The sequence below is a fragment of the Sceloporus occidentalis genome, unplaced genomic scaffold, assembly GCF_023333645.1.
Source record: "Sceloporus occidentalis isolate IW3139 unplaced genomic scaffold, rSceOcc1.0.p SCAF_4, whole genome shotgun sequence".
Taxonomy (NCBI): domain Eukaryota; kingdom Metazoa; phylum Chordata; class Lepidosauria; order Squamata; family Phrynosomatidae; genus Sceloporus; species Sceloporus occidentalis.
Genome location: NW_028316984.1, coordinates 96321826 through 96348280, shown reverse-complemented (window position 1 = coordinate 96348280; position 26455 = coordinate 96321826). Strand labels below are relative to the sequence as shown.

At 41.4% G+C, this 26455-nt stretch overlaps 1 protein-coding gene across 3 annotated transcripts; it reads left to right on the top strand.

The window, feature by feature from the left end:
• Nucleotides 1-287: 287 nt before the first annotated feature.
• On the top strand, nt 288-25374 carry IGF2 (insulin like growth factor 2). Of its 3 annotated transcripts, none has more exons than XM_089520995.1 (4): nt 288-1018; nt 13511-13673; nt 20335-20501; nt 21062-25374. In XM_089520995.1, the coding sequence occupies exons 1-4, from the start codon at nt 896-898 to the stop codon at nt 21299-21301; spliced, it is 693 nt and encodes a 230-aa protein (XP_089377121.1). In that variant the 5' UTR covers nt 288-895; the 3' UTR covers nt 21302-25374. The 3 variants fall into 3 exon arrangements, with proteins under 3 accessions (XP_089377121.1, XP_089377122.1, XP_089377123.1); XM_089520996.1 differs by lacking the exon at nt 288-1018 and adding an exon at nt 7668-7734; XM_089520997.1 differs by lacking the exon at nt 288-1018 and adding an exon at nt 9941-9958.
• The last annotated feature ends 1081 nt before the right edge of the window (nt 25375-26455 follow it).

The following is a 26455-nucleotide window of genomic DNA, read 5'->3' as shown; positions in this document are numbered from 1 at the left end:
ATTTGCAAATATTCAATGGAACCACAGTCTGCCTGAACACTCTATCTGCCCTCTATCTTCTTCCTCCCTGATAGAGGAGCATCAGCCAAGATCAGATCATGGTCAGCATGAATGGGGAGACGCCCTTCAGATTTCTTTGCCCTGGGCTTTGATTGCATTAAAAGAAAGAGGAAGTCAATCAGGGAGCTCCAAGGTGAAGCATTGCAAAACCCTGGCATCCTCCGGCCCCAAGACAAACTCGGGGAGTTCGACAAAGAGGCGAAGGGGCAGTCTTTTCTCTTTTTTAAATGGTCTTTACAGGATCGCAGATGGTTTTGTCCTATTCCTGAAGCACAAGCTTAAGAAAAGAATAAACCCACCACACCCCCTCTCTTTGCTTATGTGTATTGGGGAGGAGGGGGGGAGATTTTCTGGATGGAACAATATCCCCATCCCATGCCACCTTGTCCCAGCCCCCTCCCCTCCGCTCCTCCAAAGGGGAGTCTCAGGAGAGACCTTTTTTGTTGTTGCTGTTGTCAAAAAGGGAGGAGGTTCAGGGAGAGGGGGGCCAGAAGGAGAGGGGTTAGATAACCTCTGCAATTTTATTGGCTGAGTTACCTTGATGGTTGAAAAATGGAGCATGCCCATTGGATGGGTGTATAAAAGAAGGAACCGGGAACGCTCTCGGTCTGTCTCCTCACTTGTGGAACAGTTCATTGAAACTCGAGCTGCTCCCAGAGAGGACTAAGCCCCAGCAGCAGCAGCAGCAGCCCCGGCCCCAAGGCAGCGGAAGCCAAGCCAAGGAGACCCTTCCAAAGGGGGCTAGTGGTGTTGGGGTTTTAGACGTCCGGCCCTCTTCCAAGGGACTTTGCCTGCCCCAGGTCCGAGCAGCCCTCCAGCCAGAGCAGAAGGCACCATGGCCAGAGGAGAGCAGAAGCAGCAGCAGGAGGAGCAGCACCTGGGTGGATGTCCCAGCAGCCACGCCGCCTGGCTCCAAATCTGCCCGCAAGAAGTGGAGAGCCCCTCTGGCGCTTCCAAGGTGAGCGGAGCGCGGGGGGGACCCAGACTTCAAGCAAGCGGGAGGCCAGGCAGAGTAGAGGAGGAGGTGGAAGGTGGAGGTGGAAGGAGAAGAAGGTAGAGTTGGAGCTGGAAGGAGAAGGAAGGAGGAGAAAAAGAGGACGGTGGTGGTGGTGGAGGAGGAGAAGGTGGAGGTAGAAGGGGAAGAAAAAAGAAGGTGAAGAAGAGGAAGGTGGAGGAGGAGGAGATGGAAAGGGAAGGAGAAGAAGGAGGAAGAGTGGCTGGTCAGTGGAGCATCCTCAGCATCCTGGCCCTCCTCTTCCTCGGACACGTCGATCTTTGCCTGGCTGAAGCTGCGGGGGGTCTCCGGTGCCTCTGGACAGGCTCTCTTCTCCTTCTCCTCCTTCTCCTTCCTGCCCTCCTGGCGCGCTCTGGAGTTCACCGAAGGACGCGCTGGGCTCTGGGCGAGGAGGAGAAGGAGCCAGGAGGAGTGGGGCAAAGCTCGGGGGTCCCAGGGAGAGAGAGAAGTCCGGCGGAGGACTTGGGGAGCCCGCTGCTCCTGCCCAAGCCCCCGCGAAGTTCCTGGAGTGGCTCGGCTGCCCTCAGAGAGGGGCACAGCTTCCAGCCCTCTCCGCGCCCAGAGCCAGGCAGGACCCCCTCCACGTTCAGGCTTGTTTTTCTGCCCACCTTCCCCCCTCCACTCTTTGTGAGGCCACTTCAAGGGAAGGGTGCTCTGAGGGCAAGGGAGCCAGGGCTTTCCTCCTCCTCACTTGACTATTATTATTATTATTATTATTATTATTATTATTATTATTATTATTATTATTATCCTGACTTTCCCCTTGTGGAAAGTGGAGGGGGGCTCTCTTTGCAGTTCTGGGATTGTGACACTAGAGGGCCCCCGAGGGATGGGTCAGAGGAGCCTCCCGGGGACTTCTTGCCCGGCTGTCGGCAGCTTTTTGCAGGTTGAGGCTGTACTAGGCGCGGGACAGAGACCGGGCAGAGGTGCTGGCTCCCCCAGTCCAAGGAGGCAGGGGCTTGAGAGAGAGAGAGAGAGAGAGAGAGAGAGAAATCTTCCAGGGCTCAGGTGTTGTCAGACCGTCTGTAAAGGGCAAGGGGCAAGTGGCCCCTTAGAGCCCAGCCCTGGTCCAAAAGGCAAGTCTAAGTGCAGCATGCCTCAGAGTGTATGAATGGAGGCGCTGGCCAGAAGTCACGGCTGCTTTTGGAAAGGGTGTCTTGCTTCTGAGTTCTCTAAGCAGAGCTGGAAACACACACACACACACACACACACACACACCCCTCCTCTAGGTAGAGAGATCTTGTACCGCCTTTGAGACTCACGGAAAGAAAGAAATTGGCAGCATGAGCTTGAAGTCTCCAAAAGCTCATGCTGCCAACTTCTTTCTTTCCGCGAGTCTCAAAGATGCTCCAAGATCTCCCTACGTACTGCTTCTACAGACTAACATGGCTCAGTCTGTGAATTCTCCACCTCTGGGTAGCTCTTGGAAAGGTCTTAATGGCAGCAATAGGTTTGAAGGCAGAACAGTTGGTAGTTGCCAGGGAATCTTCCCTGTGGTGTATTCAGTAGAGAACCAAATGTGAGCTCAGCAGAGGGTCTTTGTAAAGCACTGTAGAAATGTACAGTACTTGCTCTTGCTATTTCCTACATGGGAAGCCTACGGAGATGAAGGTGCCATAAGTCCCCCACTGGATTTGGGTATCAACGTTGCCCCTGTCTCTGCCTAAGGACATGCAAGGTCATGTACTGGTTGCTGGAAGGGACTTTTCGTTATTATTATTATCATCGCAGAGCTGTTGCCCACTTTTCTCCAGCTGCTTTTGGAGAGAGGCGAGAAGTTCCAAAGACTGTTAGACTTTGTGCAAAGAACGCACCGTTCCTGTGGTTATTAAATCCACTTCTTTTGCAAAAAACAAAAAACAAAAGCAAAACCTACAGCATGTTAGGAAAACTCAGAGAAAGAGGTGGGAGGCAAGAAAATGAAGCCAGAAACTGAGGGAGAGTTAACGGTTTGCACAGGGCCTTCTACTTTGCATGGATATTTTATTATTATTTTTCCCCTTGCTTTGTCCAAGTGCTTTCCCCCAAGAGGGATTGTTTTGAAAAACTTGGAAAGGTTTTAGCACTCTGCTGAGCGGGAGGGATTTGGGGCACACGAGGAGAGTGGAGTTGAACATAAGTGTACCAGCAGATGTGTCTGAAGTGCTTTCAGCCAGTAGTACGTTCACTGGATTCTAAATTGGTCTGGCTATGAATGCTGAGGGTTTAAGAAAGAATGGGGGGGGGGGTCTTTAAAACTGAGGCACTTGTTTGGAGAGAAGGGAATGATGCTACAGACAGGCACAGTAGGCTGGCACCCTGGGCTGTCCAGGGATATTTACAACTGGCACACTACTTCAGTGCTTGCTAGCGTTTGCCAGCCGCAGGAAAAGTTGTTTGTTTCTTCCTTCTCTCTTGAAAGAGACTCCTAGGCTGCCTCTCCTAGGAAAAGGTTGTATCAAGGCAAGATAGCAGAGGCTTTCCTGCTTATGGGGAGGCAGGAAACAAGGAATGCTTTTACGGTTGCCAAATCTTTTGATGGAGGGATGTGCAACTGGAACCTCGCTTCTGGCAAAACTTGTTGCTTGCTCAGTCACTTTCTTTAAAGTGAAAAGTTGTTTACCTGTGGTTTCCACAGAAGGTCATTTGCTATAATAACTCTGTTTAACCTGCTGAGTGATCTACAGCAGCCCAAGGAGATGAATGGGACTGTTTTTATGGAACCATCTTTTTGTAGCTAAAAGCACCAGCTCTTTATGGTGTGGAGGTTTTCTTAACCTCTCAGTGGAAGGGGTATAACAGAGACATTGCCTGCTGAGAGCAGAAAGCTGACTAATGCTTTGCCATGTCTTTGTCTCTTTTAAATTCATGTTGTTGTTGTTGTTTTAATAGTAATGTGGCAGCGTATACTAACTGATTTATTGCGGCAACAGCCTGCTTCATCAGCTGTACACAGTGAGGAGGAGGTTGTGAAACAAGATGCTTTGGAACAGGCAGATGGTATTAAAATATATTTTGTCCTGATATGAGGCTGCTAGGTTATGGGGCATTCTCAGGAAATACAGCAAATTCAAATGTTGGCACTTTAGGAAAGAATCACACACTAGTACCAACTTCTTTATTTGCAACTGAGATATTCATACTTCAGGATTTGGAAACAGATCTGGAAGGACACTAAAGAACACGTTGTTAACTTGAGGAATTAAAAGTGATCAGTCAGCTTTCTGAAGACTGACTTTTAAGTCTCCTTTTCCTTGTGTCTGCTGGATTGTATTAGAAAGTTAAGCAATATTGTTTCCTTTTTTAAAATATACAGTATTTTTTTTTTCTGGGCTGACCATGGATGTTCATGCAATGCACTTACACCTTGATGGGATAAATAAACACAACTATAGCCCCTTCTTTCTTTGTGGCCACTGGTAGCTTCCTTACCAGTGGGTGATGAATCTTCTCTGAGTGTTAATCCAGACTTTAAAGTAGATATCCAGGTGTTGAACCTTGTCCTCCAAATAATTTCATTACCTTGGGTAGCTTCTTTAAAGTTTGGATTAAGTCCCAGAGTAGATTTACTACCACACTGACATGAGAGCCTTTTGTTGCCACTGCTCTTTCATCCCTATCCCCCCACCACATCCCATTTAGATGGTTCTGCTAGTAAAATCCTTTGAATGCTAGATGTATAAAACAAGACTTGATATTTGAAGATGCTGTTAAAAGCAAAGGATAGAAAAAATGTCTCAAATAATGACAAAACAGACCAGTGGCATTCAGCTTTGTTTCTACATTGTACCCCTGTGTGCATGCCCATGTTTGTGTATGTGGAATGAGCAGAGATTGAAAAAGTTACTTTTTCACCTGACAGCTTCTAGGATCCCTAAGCAACATATTTGGCACTTGGAAAAGCAATTTTCCCAAGCTGTGGATGAGCCAGACAGTGAAAGATCAAGCTACATAGATCTGAATGAAAGTGCTGTAGACACAACCCTATTTGATGCTGTTCCAATTCTGAATCAGCTTAGACTCGAAGAAGCATCTATTTCAAGGATGTTGTCTTGGTACTGAGCCTTTCCAAGTTAGAGGCAGCATTTTAAACATCTGGAAACAAAAAGAAAGAAAGAAAGAAAACAGGCTTTCCTCTTCTGTCATTTTATCAAGGTCTTTTAGCAACTCCCTCAGTCAATCTTTCAATTAAGTTTACAAAACTTGCTAGCTGAGCTATTACTTAATTAGGGAAATGTAAGTTAGTTGCTCCAAGAAGCTTTAAAAATCATTTGGCTTTTGTGGTCTGCAGGTTCTAGATGTGGATTTGCATATAAAACAATAGTTCTTTTCCTATTATTTTAATCCTCATGCATTAGAGCACCATACAGAAGAGGCATTCTTTACTAGGCAAGAAAGAAGAATGGATGCCTGTTTTAAGAAGCTGTTTCCCAGCTCTGGATTTTTTGGACACTAAACAGTTTTTAAAATTGAGATATGAATGACAGGCGAAATAGGCTGTCTGTCCATGTATGCCATCGGATGACCTGAAAGAGGGGGGACACACACACATGCCTTATGACTTTCTGATTAGCAGAGACCCTGACATAATTGCCATGCACACACACATTCTCCCCATTCCTTCTGGGTTTACTGCAATACTCCACAGTAGGACTGTAATCCCCACAGGGAAATGGTAGTAACAACAGCTGTTTCTCTCTTTTTAGCAACAATGTGTTGTTGCAGTCCAAAGTACTCTGAGGGTGACTATGTGCAGTTAAGACCCATCAGCTTTACAAAAGACCTGTTCTTGCTGGAGATGATGACAGATAGATAAACAGACAACCGGACAGATATAAACATAACTTACTTTATTTTAGAGTCTCCCTAAGAGTGTTATTTTTAAAGACTTCATTATTAGGTCTACACATCAAAATCGATCATTATGCTACTGTGGACTATGTTGTAAGCCTTTCAGCACTACATACTCTAACAAGGAATCAAGGCAATTAATAATTTATTATTAATTTTTGCACTTGTTGCCTTGCATTTGGTATTATTGTCATGATTGTTGCCAGAGAGCCTATAACACAAAAAAGTTATTTCCTGCAGGGGGAGAATAAGAGAGAGTTTGTCCTTGTGTAGTCAAAACAGCATCATCTAGACGCAAGATGAATGTATTGTGTATTGCACAGGCAACTCAGCACTATTTTTAAAAAAACCTCTGCAGTATGATTGTCTTCCAGATGTATTGGACTGTAACATCAGTCACCTACATCCAGCATGGTCATTGTCTGGAAGGATACCACATTCAGAAAAGCTAGTGTTAAGGCTTATCGCCATATCAATCTGCAATTTGTTTTTCCTTCTTTCCTTTTGAAAACAAAGGGATATGCAGTATACCTGGCCATATCTAACTCACAGGCAGACTCCATTTATGCACAAGTACAATTTATGGGGGATCTTGAGTTTTCCAGAGGTACAGATATTTATGGGGATTATTTATATCTGTGAAGTGCTGAAACATCCCTCAGCTTTCCTGAATGACAGTCCTACCTAATAAGGTGAATGAGACAACTTGCATAGGTTTAATTTTACCTTTCATCAGTCCCAACAGCTGATGGCTTACATGTGTGCAGGTATACAACAAATCTACAATGTAGAAATCTCTCAAACATGTGACAGGCTTAGGCAAATCACCATAAAAATGAGCTTTCATTAAACTGATTATCATGACATTCCAGTACTTTTGAGTTGTGGATGGTCATTTCATGTCAATAGGATGATGAATCCTCTCTGAGTTTTAGCCCAAACTTAAAAAGAGCTATCCAAATTGCTGAACCATTGCCATGAAAATATCAACCATCTCTGGCACTTTCCCCTCCTGTTATACTTAGAGACATTGTGGTTAGAGTGTTAGACTGGGAGTTGGAATATTCAGGTTCAAATCCCCACCCAGTAAACCATGAAAAACTTGCAGCTTAGGCTAGTCAGTGCCCTCCCTATGGCCTACTTTACATGAATGTTGTGAGGTTAAAGTGTGGAGAAGAAGAGCCATGTACCCCTTCCCCCCCTAAACTCATTGAAGGAAAGTTGGGACATACATGGGACTGATAAAGTAATTGAAGTTCCTTGAAATTTCCAGAACAGCTGTGGAGGTAGCCTTGGAGGGCAGGACAGGAGCTGGAGAGAGTCCTTAGGGCCATTATGTATGCTATATTTTGAGAATGGTACACTGACTGGCTGCAGGTAGGCCCCATGGCTACTAGGATTTTCTTATCTCTCCTGCCCCATTGTTTCTAGCCTCCAGTGTGGTCAATACAAAGATGCAAGCTTGTTTGGTTGTTTGCAGAAGATTCATCTGAGGATGAGAGAGAGCATGGAGGTCAGCCCTAGGTAGTAAACAAGCATTTTTCCTACCTTGCTTTTCTCTAGTTGGTTTCCTATTACGTTGACTGTAAAGCAAAAGTAGAGGGGGGGGGGGAGGAGAGACACCTCAAGGTGAACATTGCCACTGAAAAGGCAGTATTTAAGTGGAGAAGACAGATCACAGGGTTGGATTGTGCCCTGGTTCACACAGGCATCCATTTGGGTGTTGGTTTAGGTTACAGTGTACATACCATCATTCCCTTTGCACAGCATTTATTGCAGGATGCTTCCAAAATGGTCTTCCTGTCTCAACCCACCAGCAAAAAAATAATGTAAGTGAACATTCCTTTTCTTCCTTGCCCTTTGAGGGAGGGGAGGGAAGCAGTGTTGTATGGAAGGTGCTAGAGAGCATGACATATGCTTGGCTTTACAACTGTATGCATTTTTAGTCTCAGAAAACTGATGTGTGTTTGTTTTGTTTTTTGCACCACAGAGTGGAGGAGCATCTAATTATATCACTATTACTGGCCTTCGATACCATCGACCATGGTATCCTTCTGGAACGCCTGAGAGAGTTGGGTATCGGTGGCACTGCGCTCCAGTGGCTCCGGTCCTACCTCTCAGGTCGGTTCCAGATGGTGAGGCTGGGGGACAGCTGCTCCCGTAAAAGGGAGCTGACATCGGGCGTCCCTTAGGGTGCCATCCTGTCCCCCATGCTATTTAACATTTACATGAAGCCGCTAGGACAGATCATCCGGAAACATGGAGCTCAGTGTTATCAGTACGCTGATGACACCCAGATCTATCCCTCCATGTCGCCGACTGATACAGTGACTAAGGAAGGCATCTCTCCTCTGGATGCCTGCCTGGAGTCAGTAATGGGCTGGATGAGGGAAAACAAACTCAAGCTGAATCCAGAGAAAACAGAGATACTCTTGATAGGTACCCCAAGTCCGAACAGAGAAATTTGTCACCCAGTCCTGGACGGGGTCACACTCCCCCTAAAGGACAAAGTTCATAGTCTGGGAGTACTCTTGGACTCATCTCTACAGTTATCATCCCAGGTGGACGCGATGGCCAAGAGTGCTTGGTATCAGCTTCGGCTGATATGCCAGCTATGTCCCTGTCTGGACCAAAAGGACCTTGAAACAGTAGTACACGCTTTGGTAACCTCTCGTTTGGATTTCTGTAATGCGCTCTACATGGGGCTACCTTTGTACCAAGTCCGGAAGCTTCCGTTAGTTCAAAATGCTGCAGCCAGACTGGTCACTGGATCTTCAAGGCAAGATCACATAACACCAGTACTAAAATCTCTCCACTGGCTGCCAATTAGCTTCCGGGCCCAATACAAAGTGTTGGTCATTACCTTTAAAGCCCTACATGGCTTGGGCCCAAGTTACCTGAAGGAATGCCTCTCCCTACACAATCTGCCCCGCACTCTTAGAACTACAGGGAAGCTTTTACTAGAGCTCCCCAGAGTAAGATTAAAATCAACCCATCAAAGATCATTTTCGGTTATGGCCCCTTCATATTGAAATAATCTCCCAGAGGAGATATGGCGTATCCCTACATTAGAAATTTTTAAGAAGAAGCTAAAAACCTACTTTTTTCAATTGGCATACCCTTGCAATTCGTTATAAAATATATATTATAGAAATTAAATCAAGCCCAAATTATGTTATGATTGATATTGTATGTTGCTAGATCGATAATATTTTTATAGATTGTTTTAACAAACTATTTTATATTATGGTAATTATATCTTAATTGTAAATGTTTATACTGTTCTCTGTTTTATATTTTGTTGGAATCCCGCTTCGATCTTGGGAGAAGCAGGAAATATAAATAAAACGTTTATTATTTTATTATTATTATTAAATAAGTGTTTCCTTCTCTCTCTCTCTCTCTCTCTCTCTCTCTCTCTCTCTCTCTCTCTCTCTCTGAAACTACCTTTGTATTGGCTTGGGTAGGAGATCTGTTCAGCAGTGGGCTGGAATAAATGGAATAAGTGATAGGATGAGAACCAGTTATGTGCTCTGGTCTTGAACAGTGTTCTGATGACCTCCAGATGTTTTGATTACAACTCACATCATACCTGATCATGGTGTTGGTTCCAGCTGATGGGAGCTGTAGTCCAAAACACCTGGAGTGTGTCAGGTTGGGAAAAGCTTTTACAGAACTACCCAAGCACTCATTGGCTGTTGTTATTATTGTTTTTCGTCCTCCTCTTCTTTCTCCTTTTTGAAAAAGAAGCCATTGGCTTCTACTTCCAGAGGTAGATAAGGAAAAATTTGATGTCACATCTCTCCACATTAAGCACTTTCACTTGAGAAGATGGGAGATGTTCAGAATTCTATTGAATTGTTTGTTTATTTTTTTTATAGAAATGGCAAAATACTGCTGTTCTGTGGATGAGGTGTCTGTGTCTCCCTCTCTGTGTGTGCTTCTATCTGTTTGGATTGTTGGCAGAAAAAGGCTTTTTGAACAGCCACATCATTGACTGTTGCAGAGACTCCACAGGGTCGTGATTGGGGGAGGAAGATATTTCTGGAGCAGGTAGAGGAGTAGATCTTATCAGTGGAGGGGGGGGGATTCCAAGAACTTCTGAGACTAAGACACACATTCCCAGATTTGAGGCCTCTTGAAAAATAGACAAACATGATTATTTAGTCAGAGCTTGTCAAACATAAAAATTATGCAATCTCTTTTGAGAAACTGTCTATGACCAGGGTTGATGACAGTGGTTAAGTTAGCTATCTGAGGCTTGTCCATAAGGCAGACATTAATTGGGGATTGGGATGGACAGTTGTCTTTAAGCCTATTTGACAAAGGTTGTAAGATGCTGAATCTGCACACTGCTGCTGCCTACAAGCTTGAATTTTGATTGTACAAGTAGCTCAGCAATAATCCTGTTACCTCTATAGTATGATTGATGCAGCACAGGAAGTGTAAAGGCAATACTGGAGTATTAATTCTAGCTTGCTAAGATCTTTGGCACCACCTGGAAAATGTTTTGTCTCTGTCCAGCTTCAGTAGTATAGATGACTTGTGAACCATGATGTTCACAGGAGTTTCAGGTAAAGCAGATGGGAAATATGGCTATGATATTGCTTCTTATCCATGATGAACCATTTGTACATCCCCACCATCATTATTTGCAGGGGTTTGGATTCAGGCAAAATTGCCATGAAAATATGGAAAAGCAATATTTTCAGGCTGTGGTTGTCCCCAAAAGCTAGGCTCTATCTGTAGTTCCTTAAGAATATGTACATTTTGTCCTACAGGGCAAATAAGGACAAGACTTTCAATCAGAGGAAAACTGCAGCAGAAGAGTGAGTGATACATCACCTCCCCCATGCTGCCATCAAAATTCTCCCTATCCAGTGCCATAGCTGTTATAAGCACTTAAAATTAAATAAATGCAGGTGATTCTGATTGTGGACATGTCTAGTCTACCTCTTAGCCAATGGGGGATTTTGAAATTTTCAAAGATGTAAACCCAGAGTGTCGCGCTGGCACCTCCTCCCTTTGGAAAATCAGGAAAATCTCATCCCTCTGGAGTGGGTGTTTTACAGGGTGCATACAGGAGAAATCTTCAGTCAACTGCAGGAAATCATTCACCTCATAATTCCGCTGATGGAAGCAGTTCTCTTGTTAGATTCTGGCCAATCTGGGTTAAAGAGGCCTGGCCCTATCCTGAAGCAGAGTGAGGCAGCAGATTTGGGATTTATGAAAAGGAAACAAATGGTTAATTATTAGTTTATTTTAGTTTTGCTGCCAGGTAGACAGAAAACTACAAATGTGAAAATGATTTGGATTGGCTTTAGATACTGAGCACAATAACTTTGGGGTTATGGGTATCATTTGATGTATCTGTCTGCAAAATGTTGTGGGGCAGCCCTATTGTTGTAGGGTTTAAAATCTAATAGTCATTAGTGAGAAACCATAAAGGGAGAGGGGAATTCCAATATCTGACAACACAACAAAATGCTAAAACAATATATTGGAAAGATATTGTTCCTGAATTGTTGTTGTTTCTTGCTTTTGCTGTTAGAGGCCATGGTGCTAACCCAAAATGTAAACTTCCAAGAATTAAAACAGAGCAGTTTGGTAGTTCAAACCTATACATTTTACCAAAATAATCATCAATAGTGTGTTCTTCAAACTAATTTGACTGTGATCCTAAAACTTGTAATACTTGAGCAAAAATGGTACTTCCATTCACATGTTCATGATTACAGGTTGATGCATTAACAGAATGGATTTGTATGCTCTGTGTATGTTTTCTGCTGCATCTTATGACATATGGTGCTGGGTATGCAAGAAATTTTGGTTGACTATTCTGAAACAACAGTTGGTTCAAGTCCAACTTGGACTTGTTTTAAGGCTGAAACCAAAGTGTTTTTGGATATTTGGTATACTTTTCCTGCCTGGTATAGCCTTCCCCCCAACACACCTGGTTTTGCGGAACTACTAGCTGACTTAGAAAGTCAGGTTGCTTCTACCACTGGAGACTGAACATACTATAAATTACTGGAAAGCTGGTGATCCAGGATCAGTAGTATGGATTAATGGATAGAAAGTTGGCCTTGGACTCTGTCTAGGGTCATATTAGAAAGCTTGGGGCTAAGCCAAGAATAGATTGAACTAGATCATGGGTGGAATTCATTCCAACTCTACAAAAGGTCACCCTGTCTGCTTTGTGCTGTTGTGACAACTATATATTAGCCAGCCTTCCACAGAAGTTGTAACCCTTACTTTTAAAACAGTGTTATGGTCGATTTAAATCTATTAGCAACAATAATCTAGACTTTATTTATTTATTTATTTATTTATTTATTTATTTATTTATTTTAGTATCCCACCCTTCTCCCAGTAGGGGGCCCAAGGCTGCAATATGTAATCAATTATTAGTTCAGACCAAACAAGATTAATGAATTAAGAAGGTGATCCATATCGGTCATGCAACAGATTTTAAACCTTGTCTATAAATCTACATATACACCACACACATGCACAGACACCATACTTAGAAAAACTGCAGCTGGCAAACACAATCGTACAAGATGCATTTTCCTTTTTCTTAGATACTTAAAGGGGTGCCCCTAGTTAGATGATGCCTACCATGATAAATGTGCATGAAAAGTATATTGTTTCTTGCTTTAGAAAGATGGAGTGTTTCTGCATTGCACATTTATTTATTACTTGATGCTGCTTCAATTGCCATGGCTCAATTATATGGAATCTCACATTTTATGGGTTGCTTAGAATTGTTTAGTGGATCCCAGATTCCAGCATTAGAATTCTCTGGCAGAGAATTCTATGTATATCATGAAACTAAAAATTGCATGGTTCCTTGAGATGGAAACATGGCAGCTCAAAGAAGCATCAAAGTGATAATTGTGTACTGTAGGTACACTTATTATTTGTGCCATCTTAGTTGACTATATCTCCAGCAATTCTGTCAACAAATTTTGTTGAAGATGAACTTATTAATATTAACAGATCTTAGATGTGATGAATTTCTAAGTACTGGTTGAAGGAAAAGAAAATTGTGTCACTGTTTGTCCATTCACACTTCTCACCTTTTAGGTGGAACCAAACCATTTTTAATTTCATGATTCCCATGATTCCCAAATCTGGGTTCTCTGATGCTGGCAGACATCCATTCCCAGAAGCTCCATCCATCAGAGCCAACAGTCAGGGATTCTAGGAACGATAGTCCACCAATATCCAAAACTAGGAACACCCTACTCTAGGCATTGGAGTAATATTTTAGAAATTAGAATATGGCTAGGAATAGGTATGATTTAACCATCATGGACCTTGGTATATAAAGCCAGTGGCTGTCTATCTTGCCTTTGATACCTGATCTGTATGTAGTTTCCAGACATCCCATATACTATAAACAGTAGTGGCCAAGCCCACTCCTACTGAGGTGGCCAGTGTGGTGGCAATTCATTTCATCCACCAGTTTGGAGACTATTATCTTGGGTTATTCTGAGCCTTCTACTTTGCTTACATATCCCATCTTATGTTTTCATAGTTGTCTAAACAGGAAAAAAGACACCACATATTTTAAAATTCTTTTTGAATCTTGTCTTGTAGGCGCAGAAGATGTGCATCTCCAGGCGGATACTGCTACTTGCACTCACCTTCCTGGCATACACTGTTGATTCTGTCTCTGCACATGGCCCTGCAGAAACTCTCTGTGGTGGCGAGCTGGTGGACACCCTGCAATTTGTCTGTGGGGACAGGGGTTTTTACTTCAGTAAGTATTGTCTTGCACCTGGAGAGAATAATATACTGTGTTGTTTCTAGAAGGAAAAATGCATGCGTTTCTGGGAGGAAAGGGGAGAGATTCACCCAGTAATAATAAAACCTAGCATTTATTTTGTGTATTTTAAGCTTTAAAACTTGTATATGAAACAACATTTCAATATTCCCCATAGCAGCCTTATAGGGTAGACTACTGTTATCTTCAGGTTGCTGCAGGGTGGTGCAGTGGCTGAGCTAAAGCAGAATCTCTGAAGTTGTAGTTAGTCAGGGGCTAAAATCAGATTTCCTTGCTCAAAATGTTTACCTCCCATTTTTTTTATTGTCAAACAAGCTTAGAACAAGAGAGGTCTACTCATAATATAGAATTTCTTAGAATTTCTAACCCTCAGAATTGGGTAAATGAAAATGTAAGACCACAGTCGTATACCAGTCGTATATACCAGTCACCTGGAACTAAGCTTCTCTGAGCTCAGTGTGAATTACTTCTGATCGGACACATAAGACTGTGCAGCCAAGCCGCTTTGATTGTTTTCACAAAGAACGGGATATAAATAAAAATATTTTATTATTTTTTATCCTGTGGTTGGCCTTGTGCTCATACTAATTGTTATGACTCATATGTGTAAAAGCAGGAAGCAATTATATCCCCATCTAGTGCTTACACTGGGTAGCACAAATGGTAATGACTTCCTTGAATTTGACCAAAGTCAAAGAGTACACAATTCACCATAATTTGATTAATACATATTCAGTACCTATACATTCAGAAAGCAGAGAAATATATGATATGCCGGGGGGGGGGGGGCATAGACATAGTGTTACTATGTCTCTGTAACCAAGCAAAATATTCCCTAGACAGCATAGAATCATAGCATGTTAGAGTTGGAAAGAGTGTCAGAGACCATCTCATCCAGCCCCTTACAATGCAGGAATACATAGCTACAGTACTCCTGAAAGATGCCCTGATTATGTATTCTTATCTGAGAAATACATCTTAATTTAATCTAATTCAGTAAAGGTGATGTACAGTGCAACACAATTTGGAAGCTTAATTTTGAAATACTCATTTTTGCTGGTTTATCTAGGCCATCGTGTTCGTGCACAATCTGGAATAAATCAAATTCTAGTCCTCTCAAAAGCAGGGGGAGATTTAAATTTCCCAGCACATAGGATGGCAAGGAAAATTTGCTTCTTTGTGCTATAGCTCCCAGCATTGTTCACTAGCCATACTGGCAGGGGGATTCTGGGAGCTGTAGTTCAAAAGAATAACTTTTCCAAGTCCACCTGCTAATTCAGTATTGCTTGGTATTTCATCTTCCACCGATATAATGGAAGATGAAATACCAAGCAGTATTGAATTAACACAATATGTAAATATTTAACACAATTTAACTTTGGAATGACAAAGTAGATACAAATTACCATGATTCAACCAGTGGTTTACAGGCAGATCAGAATTGTTTGCAAGCTTGCATTAAAGTCTTCTACCCATAAATCTAAAATCTGATAATAGGTAAATGCTGAGTGTATACTTTACTCTCTGCTTAGTAAAATAGAGTCTCTACTGCTATCCTTGAAAACCTGTTTATATAAAAGCACTGTTCGGTTTTGTAGTGAGAAATATTTAAGAAGACAGAAATTTTGTTAGTGGATGACAAGACCCTTTCTCAGCTTCAGCTGCTTACTAATGAATTATCTACTAGTTCATAAGATATCTGGCCCCACACCAGAAGGACAACAGTAGTAGACTTCCAGTATATAATAGCTCACAACTTCGAACATCAATGTATCATATTAATTACTTTTGTCCTCATAACTTATGGGGGATAATTTGTTTTTGATGTAAAACTGAAAGTGATACTAATTTACCCAAATACACTGTAAACCAATGGTCTTTTACTAACATATAGGCAGTTCAAACATTTTTTAATAAATGTGGAAATCTTGATCTTATGGAATTTATTGGATACAATAGCAGACACAATTGGTTAGAAATCAGGGACAATTATCACAGGGTCGAAAGGGGATCATCATTAGCATTGCATCTTATAAGTACATGAACTGAAGCCAGAAGTTTGATTTCTGAAAAGAGATGTCTGAGATCAAAGCATCTTTAAAATGTGAACCCTTTTCTCTGGAGGGCTTGTCCCCTAAACCATGGTTCCAAGATGTGCTGTATTTACGCAGTGTTGTGGGACATGAGTTTTACATATTTTCAGAGACATTCCCCATTTGTTTCATATGACCCAAGATGGAGCCCTGGGACTGAAAATGAGTTCTAGAATAGAACCCTAACTAGTAGAGTATCATTCATATTATTGACTTTAATAATCACCACTGAAATTACAAGCCACTTTGGCAAGGGGCACAAGAAGTTACAGAATTCTGCTCTATGAACTGCATGCATAAGAAAATACAAGAGCAGCATAGAATTTTTCAGTTTAGTATGCAAGAAAATCCCATACTTTTTCTTCCATAACCAGAAAGGAAGTGTCTTCTATGTAGAGTAGAAGGCTGTGCAGTTAATTGTCATGTCAGGTCTGGCATTCCTATATGCTTTAGTGCTGTTTTCCATGTTGTAGGTGGTCTTAAGTCTCTTCTGAAAACATTTTTTTAAAGTGAGGAAGTTGCTTTTTAGGCTCTTTAATCTACACCTTGGTCCCAAACCATTAAAGGTCAGGACCTGAGCTGGGACAATTCATCATAGCCCTATTGAAGTCAGACTTTCTGCTAAGCCTTAGAGCAGTGGTTATCTGATGTTTCAAGGGCTATTTCTTATTTGGTAGTGGGTGGGAAAACCTGGTGGCTGAACTGAAAAAAATGGAGACATCTCACTGAAAATGCTACTGTGTAGGAAATTTAACAACAAACTCAGTTCAGCCCCCCCCCCCACCCCATCTCTTATCAACACTTTCAAAAAATGGTTGATAAAGCCACTTTGGTGGTGTTAACAGTGATGCTACACAAATAACATTTTCTGTTGTTTTTATATCAACAACAGCCATAGGCTAAAGATCAAAGACAGTGCTAGGCATTTGCATGCATATAGGATAGTGACCAATATTTGAAAAACTTTATTCCCACTGAGATGATTTCAAAAAGATAAACAAAATTAGAAAAAACAACAACACCCATCCTCTGAAACATAGATAAATGAGACTTGACTCTTCCCTTCATGGAGTAGGAAAAGATGGAGAAGAGGAGAAAGGAGAGAGAAAAGGCTGTCTTCTGTAAACAACAGCTCCGGTTTCTTCCTTTCCAACAGCTGATAAGAATTTAGCTCTTTCCAGCCACTTATGCTGACAAAGCACATTCTCTCTCTCTCTCTCTCTCTCTCTCAATTTCTGCATCCATCAGAATCATACTAGGAAAAAAGGGGGGGGGGGGAAGAAAAACTATTTTGGGGGGAGGGGTTTGGAACAATGGCTGCTGCTGCCCAGCCATCTGACAAAGGCTCTCTTGTTGGTGCCCACATTCCTCTGACAGGGGGAGAGGGAGGATTGTTTACACCCAGAGTCTTCTTCCGCTTGACTTGGTGCTTGATTGATCAGACAGAAGTGGTGGTTAGGGGTGTGTGAGGGAAAGGGGCACAGACTTTGGAGTATCTTATAATTATCCAGAAGTGTGGTGCACAACTTCCTATATTCTACAGCATGCATTTCCCCCCTCCCTCCTCCTCTCCCTCTCCCTCTTTCAGTAATGCAGACATACACACTCCTTCTTCAGTGTCCACATGTTGATTGACACTGTGACCTCAGACATTATTATAAACAGCACAAGCTAGTTGCCATTCCCATTATAGGGAAGAAGAAAAAGGAAATTCATTAGGAAAGGAGAACTTGGGTTCTAGCAGAAATCATTTTCTAGCTGCTGTGTCCACATGCCTTGCTATTTGCTCTGTGTGCATGCACATGTGGAAGGTGTAGGATCTAAAGTCTGTACACGTAATTGAACATGACCCTTTATTTGAGAAATTCAAAAGATTACCTGACTATATGGACTGATTGTATCTGATGTAGCTTACTGCTGGGACTATGAAGGCCTGAGCACTGACTAAGGTTTTCTGCAAGGGCCCACAATAGGCAATGCTTGAGGAGAAAACTCTTCTTAATAACAAATAAAATGTATCCAAAAGGAGATGATGTAATGTAATGATTGCAGGAATTCAGAGGGTACCCAAACTATTTTCTGGTGAAAACCAGTCATGTGACCTTTGAACCAAGCCATCTCTAATTCAGATCTCTTCTCATCCACCCGGTAGCTTTAAGGCAGGCTGGGGGAGCCTTTAGTCCTCTAGACTCTTTGGTCTGCAACTCCTATCACCTCCATCTACCATGGTCCATAGTAAGGGATTCTGGGAGCTGTAATGAAAAGCATCTGGAGAGCATAGAATGATAGAGTTGGAAGAGACCTCAAGGACCATCCAGTCCAACCCCCCTGCCATGCAGGAACACATAATCACAGCATCCCTGACATATGGTCATCCAGCCTCTGTTTAAAATGTTCCAAAGAAGGATGTTTCTCATCCATGAATTCATCATCCCACTTGTGCCTGTCTGCAATATGAGGATGATTACCTCTGATTACTTATAAATTATCATAAAGATTATTTTTCACTATATTTTCTCCATTCTTCTTATTCCATAAGCTGTCTTCAAATCATACCTCTTCTTTCATATCTTTCATACTGACTTCCTTCCCACCAATATCTGTCTTATTATTATTTTTCCTTGACTTTCATATATTTTCCTTTTTCTTAGCGAATGCCATATTTTATCTATTTTATAAATATAGAATTGCTGTATCTCCACATCTTACTTTTAGGAAATTTAATATTTTCCCCATTCATTACAAAGATTATTGAACTAGTTTACAAGTAATGTGGCCACGTGAAAAATTGGTCAGGGCTTCTGGACCTGTGACCTTTGTGTTGAAGAGAAGATTTCACCATCTTTTTCATCATCTCAGGCTATACCTGCTGAAATTCTCATTTACACCCAATGCCTAATGGTCCAGGAGCCCTGTTCTCTTTTTCATTGGCTACCCAATATATGTGCTGTCCCTTAATCACCTGAAAGTGATCTGTGTTGTGTGCCTCTACTACTGTCTGTCTTTGCCATCCCACCTTCTTTAGATAGCAGCCAAATCTGTTTGTCTGTATATGACTCTTGCTTCATTGGCAAAGTCATTGGGAAAATCACCAGCCTGATTGTGCATACACTGCTTGCTGGGTTGAATGCTTAGGCTAATCAAAGCCACCACTTTGGACTCTAGAAATACACTGTTTTTAATCATTAAACTAGAAATACACTGTTTTTAATCATTTTGTTTGGAGGTACAATAACTTCCAATTTGGAATACTCTTGTTTGCTTGGGCTCTTCCTTCTGAGGAAAAAGGACCTGCTTAGTATAGAAGGGTATATAATATTTTAGCCAGTCGGATCTCTTCATTTATTTAATTATTGAATTTTATAATGGAATCTTGACCTAGAAACTACTTGTCAGCAGCTGTAAGAAGCAGAAGTCATAAGAGCTACCAATTCTTTAAATCTTACCTTGCTGGGGGAAATGTGGGATATATAGAAACAAACATCCATCCCCAAACAAGTTCTGTGTCTAATATTTTCTTTTCACAGTGGCCTATTGTGTCAGGAGGAACATTCATGGCTTTCTCACCTGTGCAGTGTATAGGCACTTAAAGGCTGAAGCAGGGCTAAGATGATGTAGTCTAACAAGATTGGCTCAAGACTAGTGATACTAGTGATAAATCATAAATAGTTATTAGTAACTGGAACCTTAGACTTCTCAACAAATCAAAAACAGCAGTTTGGGAAGGGGAAATGGATTACAACTCCCAGGGCTTGTCTACACTGAAGATTATCACACTGGGTAAGAAGGGATCACTCCCGTCCTTATTGCATCCATGCTTATCCTGTCCTTCTCCCTTCAGTGGCCCTGTCATTATATTACCGGAAGTTTCTGTTATACACAGTGATAGGGCCATACCACTTCAGTAACAGGAGAAGGATAGGATAAGCACGACGTTGTCAGATAATCTTACTGCAATTGTGTAATAAGGACGACTGAAGGACAGGATAAGGACAGACGTATCTGATAATCCTTGTGCGATATAAAGATAGAGTAAGGATGGGAGGGATCTGTCCTTTACTCCATGTGATAATCTCTACTGCCCCAACCCCCCCACACACACTAACCATTTATCCAGTGCAATGAGTCCTGATGACACACACAGTGAATCCACTTATTTAAGCCATTAACCCAGTTTAATAAAAAATTCTCCTTGTTGATCACATGGTGGGGTGCCCCATTCCAACCTCAGCAGAAGCAACTATAATAGGTCTTGCTGGGAGCTGCTTGGCCAATGAGTGCACTGAGGGGGGACAGGCAAACAGAACAGTGGGGTGTCACCTGGTGGCCCATCTATGTTTGGCTCACATCACGTCAAGCCATGGCAGCTCCAGAGCATAAAACTCTGGACAGAGGGGCCCCCAGTGCCAATTTTCGGGAATCTGGGAGCTGTAATCTTTCTCTTCCTCCTCCCCCAGCTATCTTAAGTAATTAAGATGTATTTCATGCTAAAAAGTTTTTTAAAAGTGCCTCCTCATAACTTGAAAGTATTTCTCCAATGACAGGTAGGCCTGTGGGCAGAAACAGAGGAAGACACAACCGTGGCATAGTGGAGGAGTGTTGCTTCCGGAGCTGTGATCTTAATCTCTTGGAAACCTACTGTGCAAAATCTGTCAAATCAGAGCGGGACCTCTCTTCAACATCTCTTGTAGTCTTACCAGCACTAAACAAGGTAAGTGGAGATACTATCTGAGTAATGGGGTGAGTAATAAACAGCAGAGAATCCCATGGTAGTTTAAATCCTAACAAATTTATAGTGGCGTGAGATTTCATGGATTGTTTGTTGTTGTGTGCCTTTAAATTGGTTCTGACTTATGGTGAGCCTAAAGTGAACCTGTCCTGGGATTTTTTTGGCAAGTGTCTTCAGAGGAGGTTTGCCATTGCCATCCTCTGAGGCTGAAAGAGTGTGACTTGCCCAAAGTCACCCACTGAGTTTACATGGCCGAGCTGGGTTTCATAACCCATGTTATTTGAGGGAAAGTGCTATAATGGAAGCTTATGCTGTAGTAAATTTGTTAGACTTTAAGGTGCTAATGGGCTGGTCTTTCTCTGAGACACAAATGGAGACAAGACCAAGCTGCCCACAAGCTGGTTTGTTTGTTTTAATTAATCATTTGATGTTACAGCAAAGTTAAGGTTTTGTTTTGGTGAATTTCAACCAAGCAATAACTTTATTTCATTGTCCTCAACCTGTTGAATCACTCCTTTTCTTCCTTCCACCGTTTCCTCCAGGATACCTTTCAGAAACCCTCTCACCCCAAGTACTCCAAATATGACATATGGCAGAAAAAGAGCTCACAGCGCCTGCAGAGAGGAGTCCCCAACATCCATCGTGCCCACAGATATCGATGGCAGGCTGAAGGACTCCAAGAATCTGAGGAATCTAAGATCCATCGTCCCTTGATAGTCTTGCCTACTCAGAAGCCTCTTGTTGTGCAAACCACCTCAGAAACATCAGGCAGCCAGAAGTGAACTGTGATGAACAATTTGCAAAATGGATTCTTAATATTATTATTAATATTATTATTATTATTTTTCCAGTCTCATGGGAAATCTTTCCCAGTCCTGGCCCCACCCTTTTCTCTCTCCAAAACCAAGGTAGAGACGGGGGAGGGCAAGTGCCCTTTATACTGAAGAGCAAAAGAAAGAGGGCACCGTTAACACCAAACAACTGGCATAGAATGGGATTACAGCGTCGGCGGTGGCAACATCAGCATCAGCATTTCTGTGGCATTGTCTTTATTATTTTTTTAAAAAAAGATCTCTTGGTTTGTTCTTATCCTGCCCAATATTTTTTTTGCCTTTACTTAAAAGGGACAGGTAAGGCACTTGAACTATATAATATTGGGCCACTGCCTTGTAGTCCATATGTCAAACAATGAAGACAGAGCAAGAGAAGATAAATGACACTGAGAGAATCCCAATTTGTGTCTACATTGACAATAAAAGTGAAAGGGATGTGTGACATCTAAGAGTTTTAAATTTTGGCCTTGTTTCCATCCCATTATATTGTTTGAAAAGTCCCAGTTAGTCTACAGTATGTGTTTTGAGGGGTTCTTTTTTTATTATATTTCTTTGCACGTTTTTAAAAGCCGGAGAAAGAAATGACAAAGCCCACTACCTTATTTTTAATTACACAGTTCCAAATGTACTTGCACCTTTTTAAAAATCACCGATGAAGTGAGAGAGAGACAGAGACCGAGTGAACATAGGTTCACTTTAATGGAGGAGGCGTCTGCATTGCACATTTGCCACAGATTTAGTTGAATTATATAAAATATATATTATATATAACTTTTTTGTTTGGCAGAAAAAAAGCACTATTTTTAATGGGACCATTTTTGTGTATGTGTAGTTAACTGAAGCGGGATTGTAATGTTTAAATGTTGTTATGGTGCTAATGTAAGTTGGATGGGGGAAATGAATCCAGAAAATTACAAGAGGGAGGGATGGGAAGGACAAGATCTCGAAAACTGAACTTGAAATTTTTAGCTTTTCGTTTTAGGAAAGTGTGATAAGTGTGTTCTTTTTTTTTTTTTTTCTCTTCTAAAATATAGCTTGGTCATGACCATATGAGCTAATTGCCTTTCACTCATATACATAAAATGCATGCACATGCAGAAACACAAATACATCTATATGCATTGTAGATCCAGAAACTGTCTTCCTAACATCCTTCACTCAGTCTTTGATATCCTGAACCTAGAATATGCCTACTGCAAAGGCAGAAGCATGTGCTTTGTGAGTAATCCCATTGGATTTCATGGAACAATTCACTGTACATAGAGCACTCATTGGCCTTTGCAGCATGAGGAGCACCCTCCTTTTATTAGGTTTGTCATTTTTAACCCCTGTCTCCCTCTTCCACCTTTTCTCTGATCTGATAGCTATTTTTCAATCAAAAATTATTGTCCAAATGGGTAGTTCACAAAACTGACCCCCCTCTCTATATCCTGCTGCTTCTTTAGCTTCTTGGGGAAGATCCAGTCCTCCTGGGGACTTCCTTGAGCATCCCATTGATTGGCAGCAATAACAGATAACATGCTTGAAAACATCAAGTTTTCCTTCTTTCTGCTCCAGCAAGGAGGGAATGTACAGTTTGGTGTTTGACAGCAGATTGAAGGACCAAGGAAATGTAACATATCTGAAGAAGTTGGTCCCTCTTCCTTCTTGCTTCCCGCTTCCCTTGTGGTGCAAAACCAGAATCTAACTTGATGCATCAGAATAGGGAAATTAACCAACCAGTTCCTTTGTTTGATAACCAAGACTTGATTGGAGAGGTGCGCCAAAGGTTTTTAAAAATAAAAAAAAGTTTTTAAAATTCATCTATCAATTAAAAAACTGGGAAATCCATATCCCTAGCATATATACTCAGCTGCTTAGTAAAAAAAAAAAAAAAAGGGGGGGGGGACATCTAATTGGATCTGTACTTGCTTTGCCTTATATATAGCTGTACATTTTTAAAGAACATAAAAATTACTTGAATTGTATTCTTTTTTTTTAAATGGAAGGGTAGAGGTTGTTTTTTTTTGTCTCTGTTATCAGTTTTTAAAATTTGTATCTTGCAATCTTGAGCCATGAAGCCTTTGAGGGTTTTATTTTCCATGGCACTGCAGAACACAACAATTAAACCCCACCAGGTTTCATTAAGGAAGGGAAAAATTAAATTGGCCTATGAAACAAGATTGAGGGGAGAAAAAAGAGCAACCGGCAAAAGGAGATTAAAAGTTAATGTTTACAAAACAAAAGCTTCCCTAGAAAATCTTTACGAAAAGGTCCCCCCTTTTTAAAAATAGTAATGCATAATAAAATATGCTTCACCTGTAAGTATCAAGGTTTCTTTATCATTTCCTCTCACTGTATATATACTTTAAGGTAAAAAGAGGGATCACTTTCTTTTTGCAGCATAACAGTAATGAAAGGAATGGGAAATTGTCTATAGTCTGGGAGCTCAGTTTTATAATATTCTTAAGAGAACTGGATCCCTAAGAAGTTAAAAGTGTGTGCTTTATTTTGAGCTTGTGGAATATTGGTCTAAGTCAGTGGAATGTTCATAAAGTTAAATACTCCTAAAGTGCTTGTCAACTGGGGGAATGTTTTAGTAGCCAGTGGGTTGGGGGGATAGAAAGGGGTCCACTGAGAAGGTATATATGCTACCTGGCTTTCAAACATTTACACCTTGGAAGTTGGTTCAATACCTCTCTAGCTGTTTAGAAGAACACAGTTCAGAGTGGTTATTGGAATCCCCTTCCCTTGTTACAGTCATTTACTTTAGTGCCAGATGGAGGTAGATTTTTTTTTTCTTTTATTTCGCCCATACCTTTGGGGGAAAAAAAATAAAATATGGAGACAAAGCCAAATTTAATTAAAGTCAAAATTCCAAGGTTATAAGTCTGGGCAAGAAAACTTCTAAATCTGATCAAAACAGTTATGCTGGAGAGTACCTTGGCTGTTTGGCTTTCCTTTCTAGGTTGACATTCACTGTTAAGGCCTTGGTCCTATGCATGCATTTTTGGGGGCAAGCCTCTTTAAAGTGATTTTAATTATATTTGATCTAGGTTGCCTGGTTTATGCAAAACGAATGCTGAGATAGCTGGAAGAAATATGTTCTAGCACTGAGATGTTTGATAACTATGCCAAGGGAAATGCTCTATTATTCAGATCACCTAGGTGCCTTGGAAATATTAATTTGATAATATTTCAGATTGGCCCAGTAGACCTTGCACATTCTGTACTTAGGGAAACAGTGGTTGAGATCAAGCTATCCTCAGACCTTCTTTTGCAGTGACCGTAATGCATTTGGCAAGGTTTCCTTGTTAAACATAAAAGTAATTGTAGAGCTCAACCCCTGTCAAAAAGCAGCAGAAGAGAGAGGGAGGGTGGCTGACTTTACAATAGAAAACTGAGCACAACTCACCAGGATTTAGGTGTAAATTACCTTTACTGGTGTAGCACAACTGATTCTTAGGGCATTTCTAGTTTACAAACTAAGGTTTTTTTCTTTTTTGTGTTTTTTTTTTGGGGGGGGGGTGTTGTTGTTGGTAGGGTGGGGCAAACCCACTTAAAAAAAAAACAGATACAAAAACATTGCTGGATTCCATCCTGGTCTGATTTCTTCCACCCATCTAGTTCAAAGCCACAAGTACTGGGTGGGATGGAACATGGTTCCCAAAACTGGTTCCACCATCTTAACTGTCCCATAACAAGCTTCATCCATTTCATCCTGCCTGATTGCAAAGGCTCAGTCTTTTTGGTGATAGACCTAGCTGCCTCTGCACTAAATGAAGGGAAGAATTGTATTTGTTGTTTTGGAAAAAAAAACCTTTGTTTTTGGATTTGTGTGTGTATGTGTGTTTCATTGTTTGTATTATTGTCTGCTCAAGTTTTATATGGTGGGGTGGGATGGGAAGGGGGGGAAATGGGATGTATCTTGAAATATTTCACTTGTGTGCACTCAATATGCAAGACTCAAACTGCCCGGATTCTGCACCTATTGTACTTTTCATTTGTAATACAGTATCAATAAAGCAATCAACTATAATGTTCTTCTGCTTCCATTTGCTTTGTGTAAAATATTTTTTCCATCCACAGTTGATTACATTATTATTACACCCTTCTAAAGAGCATAAAGCTACATACTTTCCAATTGCCCTGATCTGGCAGGGGCAATGCCAATTAATCCTCTGCCATTCTTTTTCAGCTGTTTTCAAAATGTCCCAGTTTCCCTCTCTTCCTCCTCCTCCCACTCCCCTCCTTTGTCCTCAGCTTACTTCAGTTGCTGCAAACTCAGTTCACAGTAGAAAAATTAGTTTGTATTCAATAAATTAAGCAGAAGAGACAGGTGATGAACGGAAAGAGTCTTATCCTTCCCAGTAGGCAAAGACAAAGGCTAACTGCTGTAGCCTACCTAGTTTGTGTGTTCTTCTTCATGAATAGCTTTTGCCATTTTGACCATACTCTGCTGCTGCTTGGGCACATGTGTCCCAGCTTTCATCTGTAAAATTTGTGAAGGTATGAGGCTTGACCTGGCCTCTGTAACAGAGCTTGGTAAAGCTACGTTTTAGCTTACATCTCCCAGAAACTGCAGCTTGCATGGCCAGTTGGATTCTGAGAATTGTTGGCCGAAAGAATAACATTACCAAGCAATCTTTTAAACACACATTTTGTACCTCTGTGCCTACTTTGTACTCCACCCTGGTGGAGCTTTTCTTAACATGCAATTAAAATAACACTATTAAGAGTGAGAGATGCAGGTTTCAATGTTGGTAAGGTGAGACAGTGTGGTGGATGGGGGGATACTCAGTTGCTCTAATAACATTTGACTTATGTTCAGGGGCAATGTAAGTTGGAAAAAACTTGAGGGCGCACAACTACTGCTACCATTGTAAGTCATACCTGCATTCGAAATGATAAAAGACTCCATTGTGTGTCTATTTATACTGTAGGAATTTGCAAAAAAAAAAATGTATCTATACATATAAATTGACTGTTGCTAAATCTATAGCTTCTTTCCTCCTCTTTCAGCTTATCCCATGTAACGGGACAGTTACTAGGCAGTGGGATAGGGCCCTTTCCTAGGCCTTGTTCAGAAGCAAATGTCTACTGAAGAACTGTGGACTGTGACCA